Raw genomic sequence first — 27,229 nt, 5'->3', positions numbered from 1 at the left:
GGCTTTAAAGCGCAAGCAGGAGGACCACGCAAAAGGCGTGCTGCGCCCCTCCGACGCCCAGGACTCCCTTCGGGAGGCAGCCAAGCTGTGCTGCCACGCCCTCGAGCCCGCGCCCACGGCCGGTTCCGGGACGCGGTGCCTGCGGCCGCCTGCAGGGGCCGCCGCCTCTTCAGGAATGCGCCGCCTTTGTCTGGGACCGCGCGTGGCCCGTGCACCGGGTGGCTGAGCGCCTCTTGCCACCTGGACCGCGTGCCCTGCACCCTCGCTTCCTCTCCCGTCGCCCGCCGGCTAGTCCTGCATCCCGTACCCACCGGTCCGCGCCCGCGCCGCGCGCCCAGGTGAGCGCCCCGCCCGGCGCCAGGCCCCGCCCAGGCTCCGCCCCGCCCGGGCCGGCGGGGAGACCGGGCGGATTCCGCGCGTCAAACCACATGATCCCATAAAACATTCATCCGCTCCCGGCCCCGCGCTGAGAGCGCCCCGCCAGTCCGCGCCGCCGCCCTCGCCCTACGCGCCTGCAGCCCGCGAGCCCAGCCCGGCCCGGTAGAGCGGAGCGCCCGAGCCTCGTCCCGTGGCCGGGCCGGGACCGGGCCGGAGCGGCGGCGCCTGGATGCGGACCCGGCCGCGCGCAGACGGGCGCCCGCCCCAAAGCCGCTTCCAGTGCCCGACGCGCCCCGCTCGACCCCGAAGATGAAGAGGGCGTCCTCCGGAGGTGAGTGTCCGCGCCACTCCCGAGCGCGGCTGCAGCGGAACGGCGCGGGGGGGGGGGGGGCGCGCAGGGCACGGCCCGCGCTGCCGGAGCCGGGGACAGGTCGCCGGTCGCTCCCGAGGGCCACCGCAGTGCCACGCCGCGCGCTGGCCGCCAGCTACTGGGCCCCGGGAGGGCGGAGCCCGCGGCAGCCGCAAAAGTTGCGGCTTTGCGGGAAAGTTGACAGCGACGGCGGGGCCAGGGATGGCGGGTCCGAGGTTCCAGTTGTTAGACCGGGGCCGGGTGGAGACTGAGGGCAGGAAGGGCGGGGTCCCACCTGCGAGCTCACAGGCGGCGAATGGGTTAATGAGCGGGGTTTGCTGAAACGTGGCCACTAGGCAGAGATGGGGTATCTCGTCTGCCCAGCGGACCCTGCCCAGAAAAAGCTGTTTCTTTGGGGTCAAACGGAATAGGATGAATGGGGCGGGGGGTTGTCGGGGCAGCAGAGGGCGTGGGGGGACAGGGCAATCCCAGCGCTATCCCTCGGTCAGGTAGCCAAGAGGACACACAATACAAACACACACACACACACACACACACACACACGAGAGAGAGAGAGAGAGAGAGAGAGAGAGAGAGAGAGAGAGAGAGAGAGAGAGAGAGAGAGAGAGAGGGCGAGCGAGCGCAATGCCTTCTCCTTCGAGATCGGGAGGGCTCCTGAGAGTGAGAGGCTCCATTGAGGGGCGTTGGTGCTCGAAACACCCCCTCCCTGGCAGCCCTGTGGGATTCCCTCCTCCCATCTGGGTGTGAAGTCCCCGCAGTAGGGGCAAGGGAGGATGGGCTACATATAGGTTGGGCACATCTTACCTGGAGAATCCAAAGTGAACACATTGCCTTCCCCAGGTGCCCACCCAATCTACCCTGCTGATGTCCATGGTGCCGCAGGCTGCACACACGTTTTTCTGCACGTGTCTACGTGGGCTACATACAGTCTTGCACACTTCCAGTGCGCACTCATAGGAAATCTGCCCTAGTGTGCACATGAATAAACACTATGGGTGCACACACAGACTATAAGGATGCATAGCTCTCTCCTCACTCCTGCCTACACACCTATGATCACACATGCATTGCTGGAATCTTCATACTTGGCACATGTTGGGGCCCCTTAGCAGGACCCCACTCGCTTGGGTTTTGAGTCGGGGAGGCTCTGGGCTACTAGACCCACAGACAGAGGGACAAGTTCTGGAGTCTCCACTGTGCTTGGGTCTCTGTGTGCAAGTACGTGTGTGTTACATGGTATGTATTTGCACATATGTGATTGCGTGCATGACCACGAGTGGCTGAAAGCGCTTCTTCTTGTTTCACTTTGCCTGCCGGTGTGGGTGCCCCTGGGTACCGAGGAAGGCTGTGGCTATACCTTGCCAAAAATCAGGACCAAACGCCTTGGGAATGTGTTTAGGGGTTTTGTTCAGTGTCTCCAGCCTGAGTTGTGAGGGGCACAGCTTCCAGCCGCTCTCCTAGCAGTCAGGGCTGGGGTGGTGGTGGCCTATGGTGGGCTGGAATCTACCTGGGCAGGGACATGCATTTCCCAGCTAGAGGTGATAAAGGGGTCTGACCCTGGGCACACTTGGCTGCCTCTGCAGTTTCACCAACTAGGGCATCCAGCCCAGCATGGCCTCCACGAGGCCCTGCCTTTAGCGTGTTCACTATCGTTCCATCCCGGTGACCTTCTGGCGAGCTGCTCTGTGGTGTTCACCTGGCTCAGGTGTGTGCAGGGTACCCTTCCTTAAGCCTCAGGCCTGTCTTCCTGTCTCTAAAGCTGCACCGGATCTTGTCTTACCCCAGCCCAGGGGAGGAAAGTGTGCTTCCATAGCAGGACCTCAGCCAGGTGTGCTCTGCCGCAGGTCCCACCTGGCTGAGGGGAGCTCACCTAGCCGATGCTGTATTTTATTAAAGAGCCTCTCCCAGCTTCCTCATCTGTGATCTGAGGTTGTTGGCGGCGTTTCTAAGATGATGCAGAGTGGGGCCAGCCCAAATTTCCCAAGGAGATGGCTCTGTTTGTTTTAATTTTTTTCACACAATATGTTTTGATTATATTCTTTTCTCTTCCCCCAGCTCCTCCCATATCCCCCTCAGTAACAACCAACCTCATGATCTCTCTTTTTTAAACAAAATAAAACAAAACCAAGAAAAACAACAACAACAACAAAAACCAAAAAATGAAAATAAAAATAGACAAACTAAAGAAAGAAGGAAAATCAGTTAAGATGAAAAATGCCTGAACCAAACAAAAAGAAAGAAAGAAAGAAAGAATAAAAAAGAATCCATTTTGTGTTGGTCAGTTCCTCCTGACCATGGGCTCTGTCCTGGACTGAGACAGGGTCTTGCTGTGGCCGTGGCTGGCCTGGACCTCTCTGTGTAGGACAGACGCCCTTGATCTCAGAGACTGAGATCAGGCCCGAATGCTGGGATTAATGGCTTGTGCCACCATGCCCAGCTCCTGAGGAGTTTTTATTGTTTTGTTTTGAGGCAGGTGTGACCACAGAGCCCAAACTGGCCCTAAGCTTGGAGTCATGCATGCGTCTGCTTCCTGAGTCCTGGAATTACCTGTGTAAGCCACCAAACCTTGCTTCCCCAGGAGTTTTGGCCCCTCCTCCAGCATTTCTTCTTTAAAATTCCCCAAATATGTTTTTTCAACTCCTAGTCAGCTGGGGTTTTCCTGGGACTCCTTCCAATTTAGCCCCCCCCTCCTCCTGGAAGATATGTTAGGGTATTGAGGGCGGTGGTGGTGAGCCTGTGCTCTGCCCTGGTGGCCCTGCAGAGCCTGCTTCCTTCAGGTGGGACCAACCTTCTGTGATTACAGAGTAAGGGACATGATAGTGGGGGCCATCTAGCCAGAGGAGGAGAACCCCTCAAAGCTGGCCTAGGGCCCCCCCTGCCACGAAGGTGCTCAATAGCCTGTTATCTTAGAGGGCTGAGGGCTGACTCCTGGGCTGTGAAGAAGCCCAGCTTTGTTGCCTTTGTTTGTTGCAATCGGTAAGTTGTGTGTGAGGGGCAGGGTTTGTGGAACCACACTTCGCTCTTGCCATCCAGGCCTGGCTTCTAGCACCCTTTGCTTGCCAGCCTCCTGGCACAGTGCCCTCCCTTGGAGAGAAGGGCTCCATCTGGGAGAGGAGGCAGAGGGAGCCCGGCTGCAGTTCCGGACCTGGATCTAGGGCCCAGAAAGTCTCCCAGGAACCTCAGGCTGTGCATTCAGGAAAGGGGTCAGGAGGAGGGTGTGTGTGTGTGTGTGTGTGTGTGTGTGTGTGTGTGTGTGTGTGTGTCTATGTGTGTGTGTGTGTAAGAGTTATCAATGCTCCTGGCACTGGGCTGTGCCTGGTCGGTGGAGTTCAAGGCTGCCCTGCCCCCATTCTGTGAGTCCTGACTTCCAACCCCAGGCAGGGCCAGGGCCTGGACCCTCAAATCGGTAAGAGCTGGGGGTGGCTGTTTTGCATGTCTTTTTAGAGCCTGGCACCCTCTGCACCCTTCAGTATGCCTGCCCTGTGGCCTGGCTACACCCAGCCAAGGTCACCTGTGCCATCCACGTGGCCAAATCCCAGATGGTGCATTTCCTCACTACCCTCTACCGTGCACCCGCTCACTTGCGGCCTGCAGATCCTACCCTGATCACTCACCTCATTGACTCCAGGGTTAAATGTCTTAAAGGACAGGTGACCACATAGCCAGCCATGGGAGCCTAGCAGTGGGTGTAGAGGGACGTGCCCCCCGCCTCCCCGCCTGTCCCCCTCCCCGAGTGCGTGGGCCTGGCTGGGTCCCGTCACACCCGGTGTTTGGGACTGCAGTTTCTTCTTTTGTCACTGTATTTTAAACACTTTGCACATCGGGAACTATTCTTGTGAATCATGCCTAACTGGTGAGTGTGGAATCCCTTCCTGAGAAGGCACCAAAACGTACTGTGTGAGTCTGCCTTGGCCTTCTGCGTCGCCTTCAGCCATGCAGCTCCCGTATACATCCTCGCAAGTCCTCGGTGAAGGGCATCAGGGCCAGGAGTTGTGCCAACTTCCAGCTAGGGTCTAATCCTGCCCCGCCCGACCCCCAAGCATCTGAGTCTTTTGATACACATCAGGTGAGTGATGTGGTAAGTGGACCGGGATTCCAGCTGTAAGGAGGGCCAGCTTTTCAGCCCTGTTCCCACAGCTCCTGGGTACCTTGTCTGCTGTGGAAGGTTAGAGGCTAAGGTGACTGAGGTGTGCCCATGGCAGCACCCACAGTCTTCCCCCCAGGGCAGCGAGGCCCAGGAAGTGGAGTCAAGAAGCAGGGGGCTGTTGGCACAGCTTCCCAAGTGTCCTTGGGGAGATGCTGAGCCAGGCAGAAGCCAGCCTCCCTGTGTTAAGCCGGGTGGGCCTGGCAGGAGGTAAGGCCCATTCGGCACCCTAGCTCGTGGAGGTTGGCAGAGGTGGCATGTAGAAGTGTCAGGAGATGACACAGCTTCACTGTCAGCAGCTTGTCCAGGGCTGCTCTTTGGCCCTCCTGGGAACTGGAACTCGACAGAATATTGTTGGGTTTCTTTCTTCTTTTTTCCTTTAGGGGGTGGGGTGTGTTGAGATGAAGTTCTTCTGAGTAGACCAGGCTGGCCTTGAACTCAGAGATCTGCCCGCCTCTGCCTCCTGAGTACTGGTGCTAAGCTGTGCACCACCACTGCACAGATGTTGTTGGATTTCAAACAAAGGCTTTATGATCATATTTGAGCAGCTCTGGGTTGAGCTGCTGACCCAGCACTTTCCCACAGGGCACCTCAGGGCCTTGGTTTCACAGGGCCAGGCATCTCCAAACTGTGCAGGAAACCCCAGTGCCTGGTGTACCCAAGAAGCCATTTTGGGAAATAGTGATGGGGTTCCTTGCAGGGGTGGAGGGGTCAGGGGGTGGGCAGGCCATCCCACACCAGGCTACACCCATGGGGCACCTGGTAGATGGAGGGACAGGTTTCTCCTGGCTTTGTAAGGCAATGTGCAAATTTAACCTTTGGATTTATGACTCTATTTCTTTGCAGCAAATGTCACGGGAAATGTCAGGCAAAGGCTGAAGCTGGGTGAGGGGCCCACTGAGGTAGGGGATGGGGCTGAACACGTTAGAGGGCCCAGGGTCTCAAACCAGAGTGAGGCTCGAGAGTGCTCGCTGCCTCCTGGGAGCCCTCTCAGATTGTCCCTGCCCGGCCTGCAGTCCACCACACTGTTCTCAATTTGTCCCAGCTTTTGTGACCTTGTTAAGATGTTGGCTTTCTTCACCCTCCCGCCAGGGCCCAGATGGGGCCAGCTTGGGAAGCTGCCAGAAGTTCCCCCTCCCCCGAGTCCAGGCAGCCGTAGGATCAGATCATGCAGCGCTGGCTTGCTGTGTGACCTTGGGCCTCACCACCATTTGCTGGTCACTGGAGGTGTCATCCGTAATCTGTGGTTGCTTACTTGAGTTGGTACTTCCAGCTTAGGGCCCTGAGGACCAGGAAAACAGAGTCTTCCTCAATATTTGGGGTGCTATTTTCTGGGAGAGATGATGGGGAGCCGTGTATGGTAACTTGGGGGCTGGCTTGTGGCATTACTTGGCAGCTGGGCCAGGAGCAGGCCCCATACACTGTAGGCACACAGGAAACACGGATGGGGAGCGGAAAAGAAGAAGAAGAGGAGGAGGAGGAGGAGGAGGAGGACGCCTCAGCCTTCTGAGAATCCACAGGCCCCACCCTCATGTGCCCCACCCCCACCCCATGCCGTGTGCAGCGCAACCTGGCCTGGCAGTAGTTAGTGAACAATAGCTACCTTCTTGCCAAGTGCTAGGCTAGTGTGGCCCTTAGAGCTCTTTAGTTCCCAAGGCCACTCAGCCTGCACCCCCCTGAGCCAGCTAGGCTGCCGCTTAGGGTCTCCAGCGTGAGCATCTCCCAGGTGATGCAGGGTGGCCAGGTACCAGTGAGGCCACTCTGCCTCCCAGCTGACGCCACAGTCTTCTAGCTGCGTTCCACCAAGCATCCCAGGTTCCCCAGACTCAGCCAGATGGTATCACACCCTCTGCACCCATCATCTCTGCCCCCCGCCCTTCTCAACCTCGAAGAAAAGTCCATCCTGACCCTTACTCACTTCGGACCATTCTCAGAGCCACCCCCTCCCTCGGCCATCGGCCTTAATGCTCTCCATTCCACCCCAGGCCTGTGGTGTCATCCTCCTTGTAGCTTCTGAGGCTGCCTGAAGTCTCCTCTGGCGACACCTAAAGCCTTGCTCATTTGCTCTCCAAGTGAGCTAGAAGAGCCCATGTAGGGACCTTCCCTTCCACCCTTCATGGAGGAATCTCTTGTCACCTGGGCTTCAGTACCTCCCCATCTGCCCATCTTCCGAGCAGCCCCTCCCTGGCATTTAGGGAGCATGGGCAGTGGGCATCCACACCAGCAGATAGCCGCAGAGGGAGTCCAAGAGGCTACTGCGCATCAGCAAAGAGAAGCATTCTCCCCAGCCACCTGCTTCCTGCTGTATCTGTTGGGAAACACCCAACCTGGTGGCCCTGAGGACTGTCAGGGCAGCCTAGTTGGCCAGGATGGCTGCAGGGGAGAGTTCCAGAACACAAAGGCGGATGTTGGCTCTTGAGCTTCCCTGTTGGCGTGTGGATAGCGTGAAGGTGGACATGCTGGTGGAAGCCAGCTGGCCACAGGGAGTTTGATTTGGCCGTGCTGGCCAGTCCCTGGTCATCCGGATGATGGGACTCCTCCCAGCTGCCTGCAGCACTCTCATAGCATAGACAGAGGGAACCGGCTGTGGAAACTGAGGCTGGAATGGCATTGGAGCCCTTGGTGGGAGACAGAGCCCCCAATTCCTGTGCTTTCTCTGACTCTTACTCAGTCCCACTTACCCTTCCCCCATTCCGGGACAGAAAACGGGAATAGGTGTGTGAGAGCTCCCTAACCAGAAGTTCCCTGCAGAGCTCTGAGGGTGCAGGAGGAGCCCAAGTCTGGAGTTGCCCCCGACCCCCAGCAGCCATTCTGCCAAGACAGTCCTTGGCAGTTGTCTTGAGGGGAGGCATGGGAGAGAGGGCATGGTGGGGTGAGGGTGGGGTACACCGGCTCTGGGCAGGCCCAGCAGCTGGGGGAATTCAGAAAAGAAACTAGGATCTCCATCAGGGCTGGGATATCTCCATACCTTTGACCCCCTGGGCAAGAACCTGGCCTCGGAAACTTGGACCCTTTTGTCCCTCTATTCAGCTTGTAGGGCCATGAGAAGGGCTGCTTTGTGTTCCTTCTTGGTCCTTGGAGGAAACCCAGGCAGTGGACCCCAAAACTGTGGCTGGAAACCGAATTCCATAGAAAGACAGGGCAGCTGCTGTCCCGAGCCTGGCCAGCCTCCAGAATAGCAGTCCAGAGAGGGCAGCAGGCCAGCCCAAGGTCGCCTAGAGTGTGCCACTTCTGCCTCCACAGCGCCATGACCAGGGTCTCCCTCTCATGGCGCTCTGTCATTTGCCCAATAGGTTCTCACTCTTTCTCTGCCATAGTTGAGAAGTGTCTACTGCCCCCATCTTCAGAGACTACAGAGCAGGCAGATGACCCCACCCCCATGATGGCGGCATGGGAGCCTGGCAGGGCTGGCCTCTCAGGTCTCCTTGAGGGCTGTAGACACAAACCTCAGCATTGTCTGAGGAAGTAGCAGGACTGTTGGTGTTCCCCACCGAGAGCGTCCCTTGCCTACCTGCATGGCCCTGGGTGTGCCTGGTCCTCTGGAGGACCCTAGCCCTGGCCTTGGCAAGGCTGATGGACATGGAGCTGGCCACACTGTGAGGAGATTGGGCTCTGGGTGGGCTCCCATTACAGGAAGGCCTTAGGTGGCACTTAGGTGGCACTGGCCTATCCCTCATCTCTCAGCAAAGTCGGCCTGGCATCACCAGTTACAGGCCAGCCTGGCCAGTGGAGACTTTCAGTCTTTGTAACATCTTTTTCCCCCAACCCAGGTTCCAAGGAGATGATATCTATCTATCTATCTATCTATCTATCTATCTATCTATCTATCTATCTAGAGAGAGAGAGAGAGAGAGAGAAAGGGGGGGGGGATATGAACCCTGAGGCCTGCCCTCTGTGTGAGGTTCTTCCCTCCCTGGTGGAAGTGGAGCTTTGGCCAAGGGGAGGGGGCCCTGGTTTCTGTGGTGTCAGAGAAGATGTCCTCCTGCTCCGTGGGAGGCAGGGGTGCCAGGGCAGGCTGGCCTTTAGGCAAGGGGGAGGAACTCGCTGCACACGGCCCCGGCAGGGCGCCCTCGTGGCTCTGTGTGTTCTGCGGCCTGACACGTGGTCCCTGCACACTGGGCCGTGTCCAGGCTGTCTTTCATCTCCCTGCCTCGGCCCCAATTTATGTCAGGCAGAGGCTGACGCGAGGACAGGTGTGACAAGTGTCTGGCTTCCTGTTGGAAAATTGGCGAAAGAAAAACTCTTCCCATAAAGATATTCCATCTACATACCTCCTGGATGTCAGTAGAGAGCCCATCACAGCCGAGACAGATGGTGGCCCTGATGCACTTCATTCCTCACCTGCTGCCAGAGCCACGGCCTGGCTACCGGGTGGCGTGAGGTGGGCGGGTGGTGGACGCTAGACCTCCTCAGAGCCCTCCCTACTCCAGTCCCACCCCTCCCTTAGGACCTCAGTCACACACAGCAACTCCCCACTCCCAAGATAGCACCAAAGACTCAGGAGGTGAATTCCCAGGGATCCCCAGGCCCTCAGGTCATAGGAGCCTCTTTATCAGCTGTGACAACAGCCCTGGGGAGCACAGGGTTTGCTAATGTGCTTGGGAGAGGCTCTCAGCCCAGGACTTCCTTTCTGGCCAGGTAGTGGACGCACCTGCTCTGGCCCCAATCATGCTCTGGACTCTAGTGCCCCCGTGGACACAGCTTGTGGGTGTTGACCCCAGAAGGGCTCCACAGAGGTTCCCTCATGTGTGAAGGTGGGGAGGAGTAAGGCAGGGGTGATGAAGGAGTGAGAAGGACCCAGCTCCTTAAGGTGATGGGCAGAGCTCAGGGAAGAGAAGGCACCTTGAGACCTGGGGCTGCTTGAACAAAGGCCTGTGGAGGTGAGGGAAGGGCAGCACTCGGCTTTCTCCTCCACAGGGGGGCAGGGCATCTTTTCCAGGAGAGGCTATGTGCTGCTGGCAGCTCTGAGCTGGGGGAAGGGGGGGCTGGACATTTCTTGCACAGCCACAGTGCACCTGCTGGTGTGAGCCAAGTGTGCATCCCATGAGGTTTCCTGACCTCCATTTCCAGATGAAAGAATAAACTCCTAGGTTAGGGACCCCATGTTAGCTCCCCACTCCAAGTGGATCCAGGGCTCCCAAGCCCTGATAGTCTCCGGATTTGCCCTACAAGACTGACTGTGGTGTGCAGGGATCTCAGGGTACAGGGCTGTTTGCTTATTTCCCCCTCTGCCTGTTCTGGCATCAACACGAGACCAAACAGAAACCATGTTTGGATCTCACTGGGTCATCCTCACATCTGAAAACCTGAAAAAAAAAATCTCCAGCGTTTTGAGAAGGAGGTTGTACTAGCTCATACGGCCGTAACGAAGTGCCGTGAACTGGGCATCGCAAATAGCAGAAATTAATTTTCTCTCAGTTCTAGAGGCTCCAAGATCAGAGTGCCAGCACAGTTGGAGTCTAGTGAGCTACTTGTTCCTGACTGGCAGATGGTTTTCTTGCTGTAGGAAATGGCCTCTCTTGGGTTTCTTCTAGGCCACTAACCCATCTCAAAGTCTCACCCTAAGTCCTTATCCAACCCTGCCCACCTCCCACTAACCTCCTTCATATCATGGGTAGAGTATACTGGTTACACTCATAAAGCCCCAACATTTGGGGGACAAGGAAAAAGATCTGTGGTTCCAGATTGGGACTAGAGGCCTGGCTCAGCAGCCAAGGGCACAGCCTGCCCTTCCAGAGGCCCCATGTTTCGTTACCAGCACCCAGCACCCACCTGGTGTCTTATAACGTTTGTAACTCTGGCTCCAGGGGGAATCTAATGCCCCCTTCTGGCCTCTATGGGCATTGCACCCATGTGGTACACAGGCACAACACCCGTATGCCCCATACGCGTAAACATTTCACAAAGGAAAATACAACAGAGTTCCAGGTTGCTCTAGGCTTTCACCTTACACAGGTCACACCCACTGCCCAGGTCAAGCACCACCCAGGCCACTCGTGGCTGTCACTATCAGGCCTCAAAAAGTACTTACCTTTTTTCTGGTCACAGTCTTAGTGACTCCACAAAACATGGCCTCATCTGTGCCCTCCCCAGAGCCCAGGGCAAGAGGGTCCCTAGAGAGGCTAGGCTCTGGTGCTCTCAAAATAAATGAATGAATGAGCAAATAAATGAATAAATGATAAAGAAATAAAATCGCACTGGGGATTGGCACTCTGGGCATATGTTTTGGGGGAAAGCTGAGCATAGTAGCTCACTCTGTACTCCCACTACTTGGAAGGCTGAGGCAGGGGATCCCAGTGAGTTTGCCTGGGTTACATAGTAAATTCTATGTACCTGTCAGACAGTATAAGACACTGTCTCAAAAACAAAAAGTAGTGATGGGGGAAGGGACAGTATAAACATCCATCCATAACAGAAGTGAAGCCACTCTTTAAAAAAAAGATTTATTTATTATTCATACAGTATTCTGCCTGTATGTGGGCCTGCATGCCAGAAGAGGGTGACAGACCTCATTGTAGATGGTTGTGAGCCACCATGTGGTTGGTGGGAATTGAATTCAGGATCTTTGGAAGAACAGCCAATGCTTTTTTTTTTTTTTTTAAGATAGGGTTTCTCTGTGTAGCCTTGGCTGTCCCGGACTTGCTTTGTAGACCAGGCTGGCCTTGAACTGCCTCCTGAGTGCTGGGATTAAAGGTGTGCACCACTATGCCCGGCCTGTAGCCAGTGCTCTTAACCTCTGAACCATCTCTCCAGCCTCGTGAAGCCGTTCTTGAGGACCACTCACAGAACTTGTGTGCACGACCACAGCCCCCGCACCCTCCACCTCCCTCCGCAGGAAAAGATCAGTGCCTCTTCAGCCCTGGGCATCCTTAGGGAATGCCATCTCTACAGGCACACAGAGGCTGCCGCTTGCCTATAGTGAGCATGTAGTTGCATGTAACAGGGATACACAGAGCTCCTTGTCACTAGGCATTGTTCTTCTAAGTCACTTGTGGCCTGTGGATCCAACCGGAACCCTGGCACTGAGGGACTCTGGGGTATGTCTCACAGGTGTACCACCCTGGGGGCATCTCCTGCCTCACAGATAAGAAGCCCACAGACTCCCGGAGCATCAGTGATGACTGAACTGGCCGGTATAGCTAGAGTAAAGGGTGACCCAGCCTCACTGTTGCCTTCCAAATCCTCAAGGCTCACGTGGGAGAGGTGAGTGCAGCCAGACCTGGGCCTAAGCCTCTGATACCCACTGGCCAAGTCATGACCGGCTGCAGCTGCCCCAAACAGTTGAGGCTTGGGGCCTGGTTGGAGGGAGGATCTGTCTGGCCCGTTGGACTCAGGGTTTTAAATATGGATTCCCAAGAACAGGTGTTGACAGAGGACCTGGTTACTGGGCTTCCGTGTATCAGAACAGAAAGCCTTGGCTCTCTAGGGACTCTATTGCCCTGGGCTCCAGGGAGGGGACAGAATGGGGCCATGTTTTGTGGAGTCACTAAGACAATGGCCAGGAAAAAGGCAAGTGCTTTTTGGAGCTTGATAGTGACAGCCACCAGTGGCCTGAGGGGTGTCCAAACTAGAGACTGAGTGTGACCCGTGGGAGTGAAAGTCAGGGTTCCAAGGTCCCCAGGAATCACACGGGGAGATGGATGCAGCCAGATCTGGGAGGGGCCCCTGACATGGCTAGCCATGCTGTGGTCACTGAAGAGGCCCTCAGGAGGGCCTCGGGCTTGTTAAGCAGAGGACTCCCCTGACCTGGCTCTTTCCTCAGCTGAAAAGGAGCCTAGGTCCTTGACTGGTAGTGGGAACTCTTCAGCTTAATTTTGAGAAAGGGGCTCTCAGCAAACCTGGAGCCTGCTAATTTGTCTAGACTGTCTAACCAGTGAGCTCCAGGGAATCCTCCTGTCCCCACCTTCCTGGTGCTGGAGTGCCAGGTTCACACTGCCGTGCCTGGCTATTCTGTGGGTGCTGGGCGTCCTGACTCAGGCCCTCACACTGGCACAGCAAGCACTTTACCAGAGCTGCAGGTAGGGACAGTGGGAGAGCCACACCGGGTGGCTGAGCTGACCCATCTTGCACTCTGGACAGAGGTGCTGCCCAGAAGGGAGGTTAGAGGTACCAGGTCTCCCTGGCTTCGCATCCCCATGGCCACCACCCTTCCCCACCCCCACCCCGTGCCTTCCATAGCACCCTAAATGCAGCAGCATCAGGATGTAGCCAAAATACAGTGACCTCCTTTTCTGTATGAGGCAGCGATGCCTGGCTTCCACCCGCGCAGGTGAGAAGCCGCCAACAATTTCCATTCCAAATTGATTTCAAATAAGCAAGCGTTATCACACACAATCATATAGGAATAATTTATCACTCGTTAATAAAAGAGCAATTACTTATTCACATTGCCCCTGCCTATGGGTTGTGGGCTTTGTTGCAGGCCTGGGCTCTGAGACATAGAGAAACTGAGGCCGAGGGGTTGCAGCCCTGCCTCCAATACGAGATGGCCCTTGCTGACTTTCAACTGTCCCCCAACACACCCCCCCCACCCCATGACACCCTGAGATGGAGACTGAAGCCTGAACAGGGAGGTAGCACTGTGACAGCATGTGTGTGAAGTGTCTGGGTACGGGTTGGCCAGGGCGATAGAGCCAGAGCCGAGTGCACGTGGAGGGTACCTGAGTTGGCCGAGGGAGGGTGACTGCAGGGCTGGACCTCGCAGCATCCCTTCAAGTGTCTAGATAGCAGAAGTCTCATAACGAAGAAGGCAGAATGGGTCAGAGACCCAGGTGCATGCTGGGCCACCCTTGGCTGAGCAGGGGCCTGCACCAGTGACAGCATGTCCCTGCTCCCGATGCCAGCGCTCTGTTTTCTTCTGCTTTCTAACCCACATTTGTTTGACAACTCAGGATGCACATCCTCCTCTCTTTCACACGGCCTTCATTTTTCCTCGGGTTGCAGTGGACCATGGGTGTTATTTGTCTCTCTTCTTGTCCCATCTCGTAGGAGGGCAAGCTCTTTCCCCTAGGGTCCCATCCTAGGCCTTCACCCGTATCCCGTGACTTTCCCCTTTCATCGGATGCACACAACTTCCATGAGTATAGGTGTTGGTTTTGGCTGAAGCACCTGGAAGGAAGGTACAATGGAGGGCCACCCGAGCTCTCCCATGTGTTCAGGGTGGGCTGGCTGGGACCCGAATTCTGTGTTTTAAAAGCATTTCTTCTGAACCTTGCAGCATTGTCGTTACCTGGCACGCAGGGTACTCTAGCCAGCCTTCATGCTGCCTTGCGTTGCTTACAGCCAGCTTTTCCTCCTAGAATCTCTTGGCCCCCAGGAGCCTGAAGTTTGCTACGAATGCCCAGTGAAGGTCCTTGGCTCTCGGAAATTTTCTGCTATTACTTCTTAGATAATTTTTTTTAATCCTCCATTTTCTGTTTTCTCTTCATAGAATTGCCCTAAAACACATTTGACCTATATTTGCCCACCGAATCTCATTCAGTTTTTCTTTTTGTTTTTCTTTCTGGAAGATTTCCTTGACCTTGTTTTCCAACCCTTCTATTGATTCTTTTAATTTTAGCGATTCTATTTTTAATTTCTAGACACTCCTTTTTGCTCACTGGTGACTCCTTGGTCATAGCACCCTGTTCTTGTTTTAAATCCATTTCTATCCCTGGGTGGGCTAATTAGAAGTTCCCCTTAATTCCTGACCCTCCATCTGCCACCTCTCCAATTCCTTTGCTGTCTGGCCCGGTGCCTTTTTCACACGTGTGATGGTTGGTGCTCATCCTTTCAGGGGAAGCAGGTTCAGGGTTCTGCTGAGATGGGACGTGTCAGCTGGCAGCTTCTGAGCCATCAAGTAGGAGCTGCCCTGGGCCTCCCCATATGTCAAGAGTAGAGACCCTGTCTGCTTGTTTCTCCACTCCCTACTGTCCATGGGGCATGCTCCTTGGTCACTGTCATCCTGGGGGTGGGGGCTGGGAGCAAACATGTGTCTGTATGTAGCTCACTGAGTCTACCGGGTGACGATGGTTGGGTGGAGCGGGGAGAACAGTGGTGCCTGGTGATAAAGGTGCAGCAGGCTGTGCAGGCCTCCCCACTGCAGGACAGCAAGCCTGCTAAGATGATTAGAGAAGGCAGGACACAGCTCCAAGTGTGTTTTAGACACAGCCTAGCTGCCAGCTGCCCTTCAGTACAGGCACAGCACTCTCTGCACAGAGCAGGGACAACAGTGAGGCCAAGCCAGAGTGGCTTTGTGACTGTTACAGCAAACAGTCCTTGGCTCCTCTGTGTTGATCCGTGCCTCACCTTCTCCAACTCCTCATCCGAATCACGGCAGCCAAGGTCAGACACACAGGCCGGCTATATCAGTCTTGGGTATCAAGCCATAGGCTAACTTCTGGGGAGGCAGGACACTAGCTCCAGCTCAGCCCTGGCTAGGGACACTTCAGTGGAGCTGAAGGGTCTTGGGAAGGTGGTGCTGGCTCAGCATGGTCCTCACATTGCTGGTGTGGTGACAGGCTCAGGGGGAATGGCCTCTTCTCCAGTTACTCAAAAAATGAGTGGAACCTGCATTTGATCCTCAATCCTCAACCAGCCCAAGGAAGAAGGCTTGAGCCAAGAGTGAAGTGTGTAGGGAGCGGATCAAGGAGGCCTTCCTGCTCTGTGGTCCTTGGGGGCTTGGGTACAGTTGCAGGGATGCTGGGACCCAAGTGGTGTGCCTTGTCCACTGGCCTCACTGATACCCTCTTGGGTTTTGCCTCAGGGTTAGGAGTGATGGTCACCTATTCACTGTGCAGTGCAGTGTATTGGTCACCGTTCTATTGCTGTGAAGAAATACCGTGACTGAGGCAACTTGTGTAAGAGAAAGCATTTAATTGGGTACTTGCTTTCAGCTTCAGGGGCTTAGTCCATCATCACCATCATGGCAGGGAGCATGGCAGCAGCCAGGCACAGTGCCGGAGAGTAGCCGAGAGCTACATGCTGATCCCCAAGCAGAGAGTAAGTGACTGAGCCTGTCTCGGGCTTTTGAAGCCTCAAAGCCCAACCCCAGGTAACATACTTCTTCCAAAAAGGCCACACCCCCTAGTCCTTCCAATCATTTCAAACCGTGCCGTGCCCCGATGACTGAGCATTCCAATATGTAAGTCTATAGGGGCCGTTCTTATTCAAGCCACCACATGGGTGTTGTACCGCAGGAAGCTCATGAAACTCCCAGGAGCGAGCTGCCCAGGAATGCTCCCTTCTTCCCTTCCTCCTTCCTCTGTCCTTCCCTGTTACTGAGCCTCCTGGAAGGCTGGAGTGATGGTGGCGATGGATGACAGCGCCTCTCTAGGAAACAGCTGCTCATCAAAGATTGCGCTGAATGGCTTCGCCTCTGATGCTGGACTAGAACCTCCTTGGGCCAAGCGCACTGCTCAGTGGCCTGTGACTCCCTGCCTTTGAGTGGAGTTGGCTGCTCTCCTCGTGTGCTGCAAGCTTGCCTCAATTGCCTCGGGCTGTTTTCTATCCAGGTGCTTTGCTTGTAGTTGGTATAGTGCTTATGATGGTGGATGGTAAAGGTGGTGGTGGTAGTGGTGGTGGTGGTGGTGGTGGTGGTGGTGACCGCTTAGATGCTGACTATCCCCCAGAGGTTCTTGTACTGGAGATGTAGCCCCATCCAGGGTAATGTTGGGGCGTGGCAAATCTATAGAAGGCTGGACCTTGCAGAAGGAAGTTAAGTTATTGAGTATGTGCGCCCTTGAAGGCACACAAGGCCACATCGCCTTCCCTTTCTTTCTCTTTGTTTTCTGGATGCCATGAAATGAGCACCTTTCTTTACTGGGCACTCCTGCCATGTTCTGCCTTGCCATGGGCCCAAAACCCCAAAGCTGTGAGCTGAAATGAACCTCCCTAAAGTGCTGACTCAGAGTTTGTCACAGTGACAGAAAGCTGACTAACACCGTGACCATGATAACAATGGTGCGGTAATGACAGTGATGATCTCGGCACAGTAACGACAGTGATTACCACGGTGGTGATGCTCACAACGGTAACTAAGATGCCGGTGACCGAGTGGTGGTGATGGTGACGATAGCGCTGGTGATGACAGTGATGATGATGATGGGGATGCTATGTGCAGCTCACTCTCAGTCTGTGATCCTGGTCATGGGTCTGCATGTGTCATCAGAAGTGGCCCAGACCTTCCTGCCTTCACCTTTCCTGGGCCAAGCATGCTGTCCCGTAATAAATCCTTTTTTTTTTTAAACTGTGAGTGTCTGTTAGCCAAGGCTAGACTCTTCACATCTTGGGAAGTTTGTCAGGGCTGACCATGGACCATGCTTTCATTCTTACCCAGTCCAAGGACTGATGTTAGTGGTCAGAGAGCCAGCTCCATTGGACCCGGCCGGAGCTTCTAAAGGAGGTTACAGCAAAGGGTCATGCGAGCCCTGCACAATCCCGGAGGTGGTAATATTGGCATAGCAGGGCCAACATCCCAGTGGACCCTCCACCTGAGCCGCGCCCCTCCCAACCCCAAGCCCACCTCCTCTGGGTTTGTTTCCTCTTTAGAGTCATTATCCTTCCCTCCCAAATGGGGACTGACCCCTACAGCTTCCTCCTGACCCCTGGGGACGGCTGTTCATCTTTCTTAAAAAGCAGTTGTGGTCTTTTGGCTTGTTTTTTCTTTTTAAAAAAGTTTTCTTTTTTTCTTTTTTCTTTCTTTCTTTTTTTTTGTTAAGTGTATGAGTGTTTTGCCTACGCGTATATGTGTGAGCCACACGCATGTCTCGTGCCCTCAGAGATCAGAAGAGGGGAGGAAATGCCAGTAAACTAGATTTTACAAGAATTGGGACTGCTACGTGAGTGCTGGGAACCAAAGTGGCCCCTCCTCAAGGACGACAGGTGCTCAGAACTGCTTAGCCACCTGTCCTGGCCCTGTTTGTTCTTAAGACAGGCTGGCCTTGCACTTACGTAGCTGGAGCTGGCCTTGAACTCCTGATCTTCACGCCTCTGCCTCCCAAGTGAAAGGCTAAGGTGGTTCCTACTACACCCAGCTTGTTTTGGGTTCTTGAGACAAGGTCTTGCTCAGGCTGGCCTTGATCCTCTGATCCTCCTGCCTCACCTTCCCTGTTTGATTTCCAAATTGTACTCTATTATGTGTGTTCAGTTACACGCCTCCTGGCAGTGTTTCGAAACAGGAACAGTGTTTCGAAGCAGGATACTAGATTGTCTGTAACCTGAACGGGGTTTCGGTATTTATTACTTCCTTTTCTCACTCTACCTCCAACCCCCCCCCCCCAAATGCTGATCTTGCTCACAGTTCCTCTATGCTAACCCTGCACTAAGGTGAGGGACCACTGTGCTCAGCCCACCCAGCCACGTGGGCTTGGCAGGAGCAATGAATGGTCTCCCCTGACCCTTGGCTTCCTTTTCCTTAGTCAGGAGGAGGTTTAATGGCCTTGCCTGGGTCCTTGTGAGTGTGGCAGAGACCCACACTGCACATAGCAGGCATTGAGTCACAAAGCAGGTCGGCAGACTTTCTGTGAGATGGTGGGCCACACCATGTGTTGTGCTACTGTCACTGTGCCGAAAGCAGCCATGGATCGTGGGGTGAACACATAGATGTGGCTGCATGCCAAAAAAACCCCCCAACTCACTGCTAATGTAACAGCCAGCTCGTGGGCCAGGTCATCCAGGGCCCCTCAGCCTTTCCTCCAGATCCATGGACTCGGTGCTCCGGCCCCAGAGGGTGATTCCAACGGGCACATCTTGCTGAAGACGATTGTATTCTCTCTCGGATCCCTTATTTCCGATGGCACTCCCTGCCTGTCCTGCCACTGGCTCTGTGACAGAGGTCTCTAGAGGCTGGGGCAGCCCAGCTTAGGAGGAGTGTTGATGCTTCATTAACTGACCATCTCTAGTGGGGGGTCCTGTCTGCCTGCTTTTGTCCTGAAGAGTGACCCACAGTCAGTGAGTCCAAGAGGGTGGATGCCAGGAGGTGCAAGCTAATGATGGCCTCAAGACCTGTACTGATATGTATATGTATGTGTACATGCATCTGTACATACGTATATGTATATGCACATATGTGCCTGCTTGGTTGATCGTGTTTTCAAATTCAAGAACACGTAGGAGGTGTCACCTGCTTCTTGCCACGTCAGGACGGCAGACCCTCTGCTAGGTCCCAAGGTCTGCATAGCCTCCATGTGTCAACCCATTTCTGCTTGTGAGTCCATGGGGTACTGGGTTCTATTAAACCTTCGTCTTGTGTTGCATACTGCTTGTACTAACAACACATTCCTGTGTCTGCCTTCCCCACCCCCTATTGCTTGTCCCTAGTATATGTTCTTATCTCTAGTTGAGGCCAAGTACATACAAGCATCACACACACCCCGGTCCTATACTTACCCCATGTGTTGATTTTCACAGCCTCACAAATCAGCAGCAGATTCAGGCACAGGATGAGTGATCTAGGCCTCTGTCTGGGATACTTGTCCCAGGAGTAGATACGAGGCACAGAAGGCAGAATCCAGCACTGTAGACCCAGCCAGGCCGAGCACTCCATCCAGGACAGACAGCATCAGGATGGGCAAGAGGCAGTAGAGGCATTTGTGTGGCAGCCCTGGGGCTTGGACTATGGCCTAAGGAGGTTTCCTTCAGAGGATGCCTATGGTAGGGACGTGCCAGTCACTGGTTGGTTCATCATTAGTGTCCCTGGGGACTGAAACCTGCCCTGGAAGATGGATGGAATTAGCGGCAGGACCGCAGAGGCCTCGGGGTGAGAGGCGCGTAATTAGGCAGCGGGTGTTTGTTGGTTACCAGATTCTTGTCAGGAAGAGGACACTGATCTCTGGGTTGGATGGGCTTCAGCCAGGCAGAACTCCTGACACTTGGTACCATCAGCCTACAAGCAGGGTTCACAGGGCGAGGTCATGGAGGCGAGTGAAGGGTGTTGCTGGACCAGGAGAGGCTCTGGAGCCCTTTAGGTCTGGGACAAAAAAAAAAAAAAATGAATTCCTAGGAGAGACTGGTAGCACACACCTATAATCCCAGCTACTTGGGAGGCTGAGATAGGAGCATCACAAGTTAAAGGCCAGCTTAGGCAGCTTTGCGTCCCTCTGTCACAAAAGTACCATGAAAGAGCCAGGTGTGCCTTTAATTGCAGCACTTGGCAGGAGGAGGCAGGTAGGTTTCTGTGACTTCTCTGGGGACAAGAGGATGACCTGATACAGTCAAAAGCCGTTTCCAACCTCTCTGCTCTTATGGCAATGCATGAAGTAGCCAGAGCACATCCAAGGCCTCAGTTTCCCCACTGCTTAGGGCTGGCCTTGAGGCACATTCTCATGGATCTGGTATCTGCCTACCACTGTAAGTGACCTTGCCCATTATCGACCTGGCCTGCCAGTTTTGTTCTATAGTCATGATCAATGAGGAACAAGGCCTCAAGGGACTAGGGCAAGGTGGCAGAGGCCGGTGGCCACACCTTCATGAGATACAGGGTGGGCTGTCCTCTGTGGAAGCTGCCGCCACCTTCCTGTACCCATCACTGTGCTCTTGGGAGGGCCCAGGAAGCACAGGGTGAACACAAGGTGTCACTGCACGTGTCTGTGGGCCCAATGATGGATGAAAGGTGGGCCGTGTGTGTGTGATGTGTGCATGCATGTGTGTGCATTGCGTGTGTGTTTGTGTGTGTGTATGCATGCGTGTGTGTTTGTGTGCATGTGCGCATGCGTGTGTGCATGTGCGTGTGCGTGTGTGTGTGTGTGTGTGTGTGTGTGTGTGTGTGTGTGAAATGAGTGACTATGAGGGTACTGATGGGGGCCATGACTCAGAAGTGATGGGCTGGCAGGAGTGGGGAATGGGCCCAGAGAAGGATGCCTTGACTCTCTGCAGTGTGAGGATGACATCGGTCCCTCCACCCTCTCCCAGAGCTATTTCTGGTCTTGTATGCTGAGCTGTTCTGCCTTGTAACTGTGGTCTCTTCTGAACTGCCTCAGCCCCTTCTACAGCCTTCGGACCCTAGCGCAGTTTATCTGTGGAGATATACCTTCCCAGCCCCAGACAGCATGGGAGATCCCCATGCCCCAGTGCCTGTGCAACAGACCAGCAGTCTAGCACCCAGTGGCTGCCCTGGCCACATAGCAGTTGTCCTTCACGAGCTGGCTAGACTCTCCTTGACAGCCTTCCAGGTAGCATGTACCCTGTCCCCTACCTCCCCTCCTTTTCAAACTACCTTAGTATGGGAGCAGTGTTTCACTCCTCACTGCCTCAGGTTTCCGATCTGAAAACAGACTGCTGGTGATGGTAAGGGAGTGAATTCCTCTGTAGCACTGACTTGAGGCTTTTACACCTCAAGTAGTACACCTGGCTAGGCTCCCTCCCAAGTCCATGGGGTAGGTATTTGTACTTTGAGAGACACTTCAGACCCAAGGGCACCGGCACCCAGCCAGTAGCGGGGTGAAAGTCAGTGCCCTGGGTCTGTGAAGCTGTGAGCCAGCACTGTCTCTTGGCCTCGTCAGGTGAGGACAAGAGGGCATCCTATGGGATGCCAGGCCAGGCAAGGGTGGCGGGTGGAGTGTGTGCAGGACCGCAGTGGGCTGGGAAGATGCTAAAGAAGGCACTCTCTGCTCAGCAGCTCACTGGGCTGCTGAGGTGAGCTGCTGACCTCAGCAGTGCCTGCCTGCTGGCTCAAATGGCTGCTGGGCAAGGCCCCAGAAGCTTCCCACCCTCTCTGGGTCCTCTCCTTTCTCCCTGCTCCCCCCCCCCCACCCCTTTTCCTTGGCTTCCTTCCCTCTGCCAGGGCTCTCTTTCTGCCTTCGAGTTCCTCCCCACTCCTCTTTCTTCTTCATCATCTCGGTTTCCCTACTCTTTTTTTTTTTTCTTTGTCTCTCCCATCTCCCTCTTCCCCCCCCTCAATGAATGTGAATATGAGCTCTTAACTCAAAAGAGCCATTGGTGCCAGATGAGTGCATGTAGCCTGGTGGTTGTATTCTGCCTGATCTGGTGGCCCCCAGGTGGAGAAGGGGTCTGTATCCAGCTATTGTCTTCTCTGGGGTACCTCAGCACCATGTGCACTAGGAAGCCAGCACTTCCCACTAGCGCCCTCATGTCCCTATGGCTCCCTAGATGACCTGAGCTAGCCAGAACCCACTGGCCATGACCTAGTTCCAACATCCAGTGAGTTCTCCCATGGAAAAGCACTGGAGGAGACCCACAGGGAAATACCACTTTATGGATGGCTTATAAGGCCGGCTCAGTGGTCACAGGTCCTGAAAGAGAGATGGCCCTCCCAGGACCACTTTCTGCCCACGTGTGCATGCCAGGTGCTTTCTGAGGACTGGGACTTGAATGAGACTGGTTGAGAGTGTCTGGTGGAGGCTCCATGGAGCCAAGAGGGCTAGGCTGCTGCGCAGAAGGAAGGCCGCTCTCATGGGAATCTGTGGGTAGGTTTGGGAGTGAAACCGAAGCCGAGTGTGGAGGGGTCCATAAGCCTTGTGGCTCAGGACACTGCAGAAAGCACAGGGATGAGACAGGAAGGCCTGCAAGGTGGGAAAGAGAGAGAGAGAGAGAGAGAGAGAGAGAGAGAGACTGACTAGGGCAGCCCTGGGGTGGGGTCAGGGGACATCCTCACAATGCCTGGTCAGGTGCTGGGTATTTCCCCAAAGCCCTGCTGTGAACACAAGCAATGCTGCAAAGTTGAGTTTGATTATCTCATAAAAAAAGATGCCCCCTCATGCTTGCTCAGCGCAGGGGTTGCTATGGAGACCAGCGGGCAGGCCCCAAGGGGGGCCAGGCTGGAGCCAATTACTGTGGCTACAGCAGAAGAGCCTACCCCAGCCCCTCTGCTGACAGGGTAGGTGAGAACGGCCGGCCACCTCTCAGAAGTTGATTTCCAACAGAAACACAGCTGTGCCTTTTCCCTTCTGCCTGGCAAGGCTGAGCACCACACAGCCACTCCTCCATTTGCCTGCCTTCCTGTTGTGGCTCAGCCCCGGACCCCCCACTGACTCCAGCTCAGTGGCCCTTGAGCAACCTCAGAACTGGGGTACACCCTATCTCAGTCTCCCACTGATGTGGTGGGGAGCACTGAGAGGGAAGTGGTGCCTTCAGTGGTTGTGAGGAGGTCCAGTTGGCCACGTGGCATTGTAGGGGACAGGCAGTCTGTGTGTGACAGGGCTGATAATGCGGCCCACCTGTCACCTATGGCATGAAAATTGCCCCCACTTGCCCAGCCTTGGGTTCTGAGGTCAGGGCCAGGAAAGGCTGTGCACAGGGTATGGCCTTCTGTAGTGACAGCAGAACAAAGCATCATGGTGTGCTGACAGGGCCACACTGTCCCAGGAAGGACATGTAAGAAGAGAGTATGAAGCCGGGCGTGGTGGTGCACGCCTTTAATCTTAGCACTCGGGAGGCAGAGGCAGAGGAAGGCGGATTGCTGTGAGTTCAAGGTCAGCCTGGTCTACAAAGTGAGTCTAGGACAGCCAAGGCTACACAGAGAAACCCTGTCTCGGAAAAAAGAGGGGGAGGGAGCAATCTGCTTAGACAGAGTCTCAGTGCAACACCCCCACCCCCGCATGGCCAGCCCACAAAGAGACATTCATAGATTGCAGGCTCCTGGGCCTGGCTTTCCACCGTGATTGTCAACAAATGACCCCAGGCCCAGAAAACCACTGAGTATAAGAAGAGGCACTCCCAGAGCCTGAAAGCGTGCCTGGGCTATTAGGCTTGCCTGGCCTGTGGGGCTGTGGACGTAGAGCAACAGTCTGCACACGAGGAAGAGGATCGTTTGTGGTAAGGGGCTCAGTGACAAGTAGACGCCTCAGAGGCCAAGGCCAAGGCTTGGTAGGGCAAGCTGGTTCCGGGTCTGCCTCTTCCTCCTCCTCCTCCTCCCTCTCGCTGCAACTCTAAGCAGTTAGCCAGCCTCGGCCTCCTGTCTGCAGACTCCTGCTCTTAGCTAGCTGCCAACACAGGTGTTAGCTGTCAATGGAGGTGTTAGCTGATAAGCCATAACCCTCCCAGGGGGATTCACATTTTAATAGACTCTCTCCTGAAAGAGCCTTCGGCACTGAAAAGGGATGGGGCTCTAGTGACGACAGGACAAGAAGCTTTTTCCTAGGGATGTGACACTCCAGCCTAGCCGCAGTCTGCTGTGGCTTGTACAGGTCCTTGGCCACACCCAGGTCTATTTGGCCCAGAGACCTAGGCTAGGGCGTAATGTCTTGGGGTCACTAAGGGGGGTGGTGTAGCAACAGGGATGGGCAGGAAGGCTGGGAAGGGATGAAGCAGAGAATGAGGCCGGGGAGGAGGCTGCAGAAGGTGTTCACAGCCAAGGCAGGAAGTGCTTAAAAGGGAGGCTGTGTGGAGGAGGAGCAGCCTGGCCTGGGGGGCCTGGGGGAGGCTCCTGGGGTAGGAGCCTATTCCCTCCCTCCCCACCTTCCTCACACCCCCGGCCTCAGGCAAAGAAGGCCCTCCAGGGGCTGCAAAGCCTCCATTCAAACATATCCCCCATTTTGGCATGAGGGGGTTCCCTAGAATCCCAGGTGCCAGAGGTTATTGAGAGCTGTAGGGGCCCAGGCAGGACATGGCTCATGCAGCCTGGGCTAAGGGACATGGCAGGCCTCGGGATGTGTCTCAGGCTGCCCCTACAGGGTTTCCCCAAGATCTGGACGTCCCCTCCCCTTCCATCTTAACCTGCAGCCCGGTGGGCTGATCTGGGCAAGCCAAGGATGAAGTTAAGACCAACAGAGGCAAACAGCAGCCAGGTCCCAGGAGCTCTGTGCGTGGTCCATGCAGCTATGCCAGACGCCTTCAGATGTGTGTTGTTGGTGACCAGCTAAGCTACCCTTGTGCGGTAATCAGCAGTGCAACAGTCACGCCAACAGGTGTGCGGTAGGGTGGCATTGTGTGTGTGTGCCGGGTCCAGACAGGGTCACCAGTGTGGAATATGCCGTCTCCAAGGACAGCCCGGTATTGTCTATATGATATGGAAGGCGGAGGCCCGCCGCCCCCATTCCTAGGGCTGGCAGCCTTTGCACTCTCCCCAGCCCCCTGAACGCCCAGCATCAGCTCCCACCTCTCAGGGCTCCTGTCTGATCACCTGTTCCTCTGCCCACAGGAAGCCGGCTGCTGGCATGGGTGTTATGGCTGCAGGCCTGGCGGGTAGCAACACCGTGCCCCGGTGCTTGTGTGTGCTACAACGAGCCCAAGGTGACAACCAGCTGCCCCCAGCAGGGCCTGCAGGCTGTACCCGCTGGCATCCCACCCTCCAGCCAGCGAATCTTCCTGCACGGCAACCGAATCTCTCATGTGGCAGCTGCCAGCTTCCACTCGTGCCGAAACCTCACTATCCTGTGGCTGCATTCTAATGCGTTGGCTCGGATTGATGCCACTGCCTTCACTGGTCTGACCCTCCTGGAGCAGCTAGACCTCAGCGACAATGCACAGCTTCGTGTCGTGGACCCCACCACGTTCCGTGGCCTGGGCCACCTGCACACACTGCACCTAGACCGATGCGGCCTGCAGGAGCTGGGTCCTGGCCTATTCCGGGGACTAGCAGCTCTGCAGTACCTGTACCTACAAGACAACAATCTACAGGCGCTCCCTGACAACACCTTCCGTGACCTGGGTAACCTCACGCACCTCTTTTTGCATGGCAACCGTATCCCCAGCGTGCCCGAGCACGCTTTCCGTGGCCTGCACAGTCTTGACCGCCTCCTCTTACACCAGAACCATGTGGCTCGCGTGCATCCACATGCCTTCCGGGACCTTGGCCGCCTCATGACCCTCTATCTGTTTGCCAACAATCTCTCCATGCTGCCTGCAGAGGTCCTAGTGCCCCTGAGGTCTCTGCAGTACCTGCGACTCAATGACAACCCCTGGGTGTGTGACTGCCGGGCACGCCCACTCTGGGCCTGGCTGCAGAAGTTCCGAGGTTCCTCATCAGAGGTGCCCTGCAGCCTGCCCCCTCGCCTGGCAGGCCGTGATCTTAAGCGCCTGGCTACCAGCGACCTGGAGGGCTGTGCTGTGGTTTCGGGGCCCTTCCGTCCAATCCAGACCAGCCAGCTCACTGATGAGGAGCTGCTGAACCTCCCCAAGTGCTGCCAGCCGGACGCTGCAGACAAAGCCTCGGTGCTGGAACCTGGGAGGCCAGCTTCTGCTGGAAATGCCCTCAAGGGACGTGTGCCTCCTGGTGACACTCCACCAGCCAATGGCTCAGGCCCACGGCACATCAATGACTCTCCATTTGGAACTTTGCCCAGCTCTGCAGAGCCCCCACTGACTGCTCTGCGGCCTGGGGGTTCCGAGCCACCAGGACTGCCGACCACTGGTCCCCGCAGGAGGCCAGGTTGTTCCCGAAAGAATCGCACCCGTAGCCACTGCCGCCTGGGCCAGGCAGGAAGTGGAAGCAGTGCAGCTGGTGACGCAGAGGGCTCAGGTGCCCTGCCTACTCTGGCGTGCAGCCTTGCTCCTCTGGGCCTTGCACTGGTACTTTGGACAGTGCTCGGGCCCTGCTGACCAGCCACCGGCCACCAGATGTGTGTACATATGGGGTCTCCTTCCATGCCGCCAGCCAGAGCCAGGGACAGGCTCTGTGGGCCAGGCCAGGCCCTCCCTGACAGATGCCTCCCTACCAGCCCACCCCCATCTCCACCCCATCATGTTTACAGGGTTCCGGGGGCGGCGTTTGTTCCAGAACGCCGCCTCCCACCCGGATCGCGGTATATAGAGATATGAATTTTATTTTACTTGTGTAAAATACCGGATGACGTGGAATAAAGAGTTCTTTTCTTAAGCTGTGGCCTCTTGGGCTGCGGTACTGTGGGTGGTGAGAAACGAGGGTGGGTCCCAGCATAGCACCCTCCTTCAGACACTGGCACAGAAGGCCGGAGAGGAGATAGAACTACCCACCCTCGCTGGTGGGGCAGTCTGGGCTGGTGGGGGTGGGGGGTGGGGCCCACATGGGAGTGAGGTGACATTCGCACCACCTTCCAGCTGCAGCAGCGAGCTTGCCCCGTAGCTGACATCCTTGAGCTCAGTCAACTTTTCTGAGAGCTGGGCTGACTACATGCTCGGCTCTATTTGGTTCTGAACATGCTGGGTTCTATGGGGACTTCTATTCAGGGATTGTCCAGGCCAGGAGGAGGCTGGGAGTGATGTGTAAAGACCATGCTCCCCTTGCTGAGGAATGGGGGAGAGCTGGAGACCATGCAGGGGCTGTGTGCACCCGCATATAGCTGCCCCAGGTCACAGCCTTCATGCGTAGGTACCTCACACCACCCCACAGCCCTGGAGGAGCCACATGCTCGTGAATACACGTGAGTGCATAACAGACACACATGGCAGAGCAGGAGCCACACAGACAACACGTGTGTATGCAT

The 27,229-nt window shown here is 55.7% G+C and overlaps 1 protein-coding gene across 1 annotated transcript; it reads left to right on the top strand.

Annotated features, from left to right (window-relative positions):
* RTN4R (reticulon 4 receptor) lies at window positions 1-26,643 on the top strand. The gene is made up of 2 exons (XM_084800628.1): window positions 1-709; window positions 24,967-26,643. The coding sequence occupies exons 1-2, from the start codon at window positions 688-690 to the stop codon at window positions 26,364-26,366; spliced, it is 1,422 nt and encodes a 473-aa protein (XP_084656754.1). The 5' UTR covers window positions 1-687; the 3' UTR covers window positions 26,367-26,643.
* Window positions 26,644-27,229: the final 586 nt, after the last annotated feature.

Source organism: Acomys minous (assembly GCF_964271855.1).
Source record: "Acomys minous genome assembly, chromosome: 11".
Classification (NCBI taxonomy): domain Eukaryota; kingdom Metazoa; phylum Chordata; class Mammalia; order Rodentia; family Muridae; genus Acomys; species Acomys minous.
The sequence above is the reverse complement of the archived record's forward strand: the minus strand, read 5'-3'. Positions and strand labels throughout refer to the sequence as shown.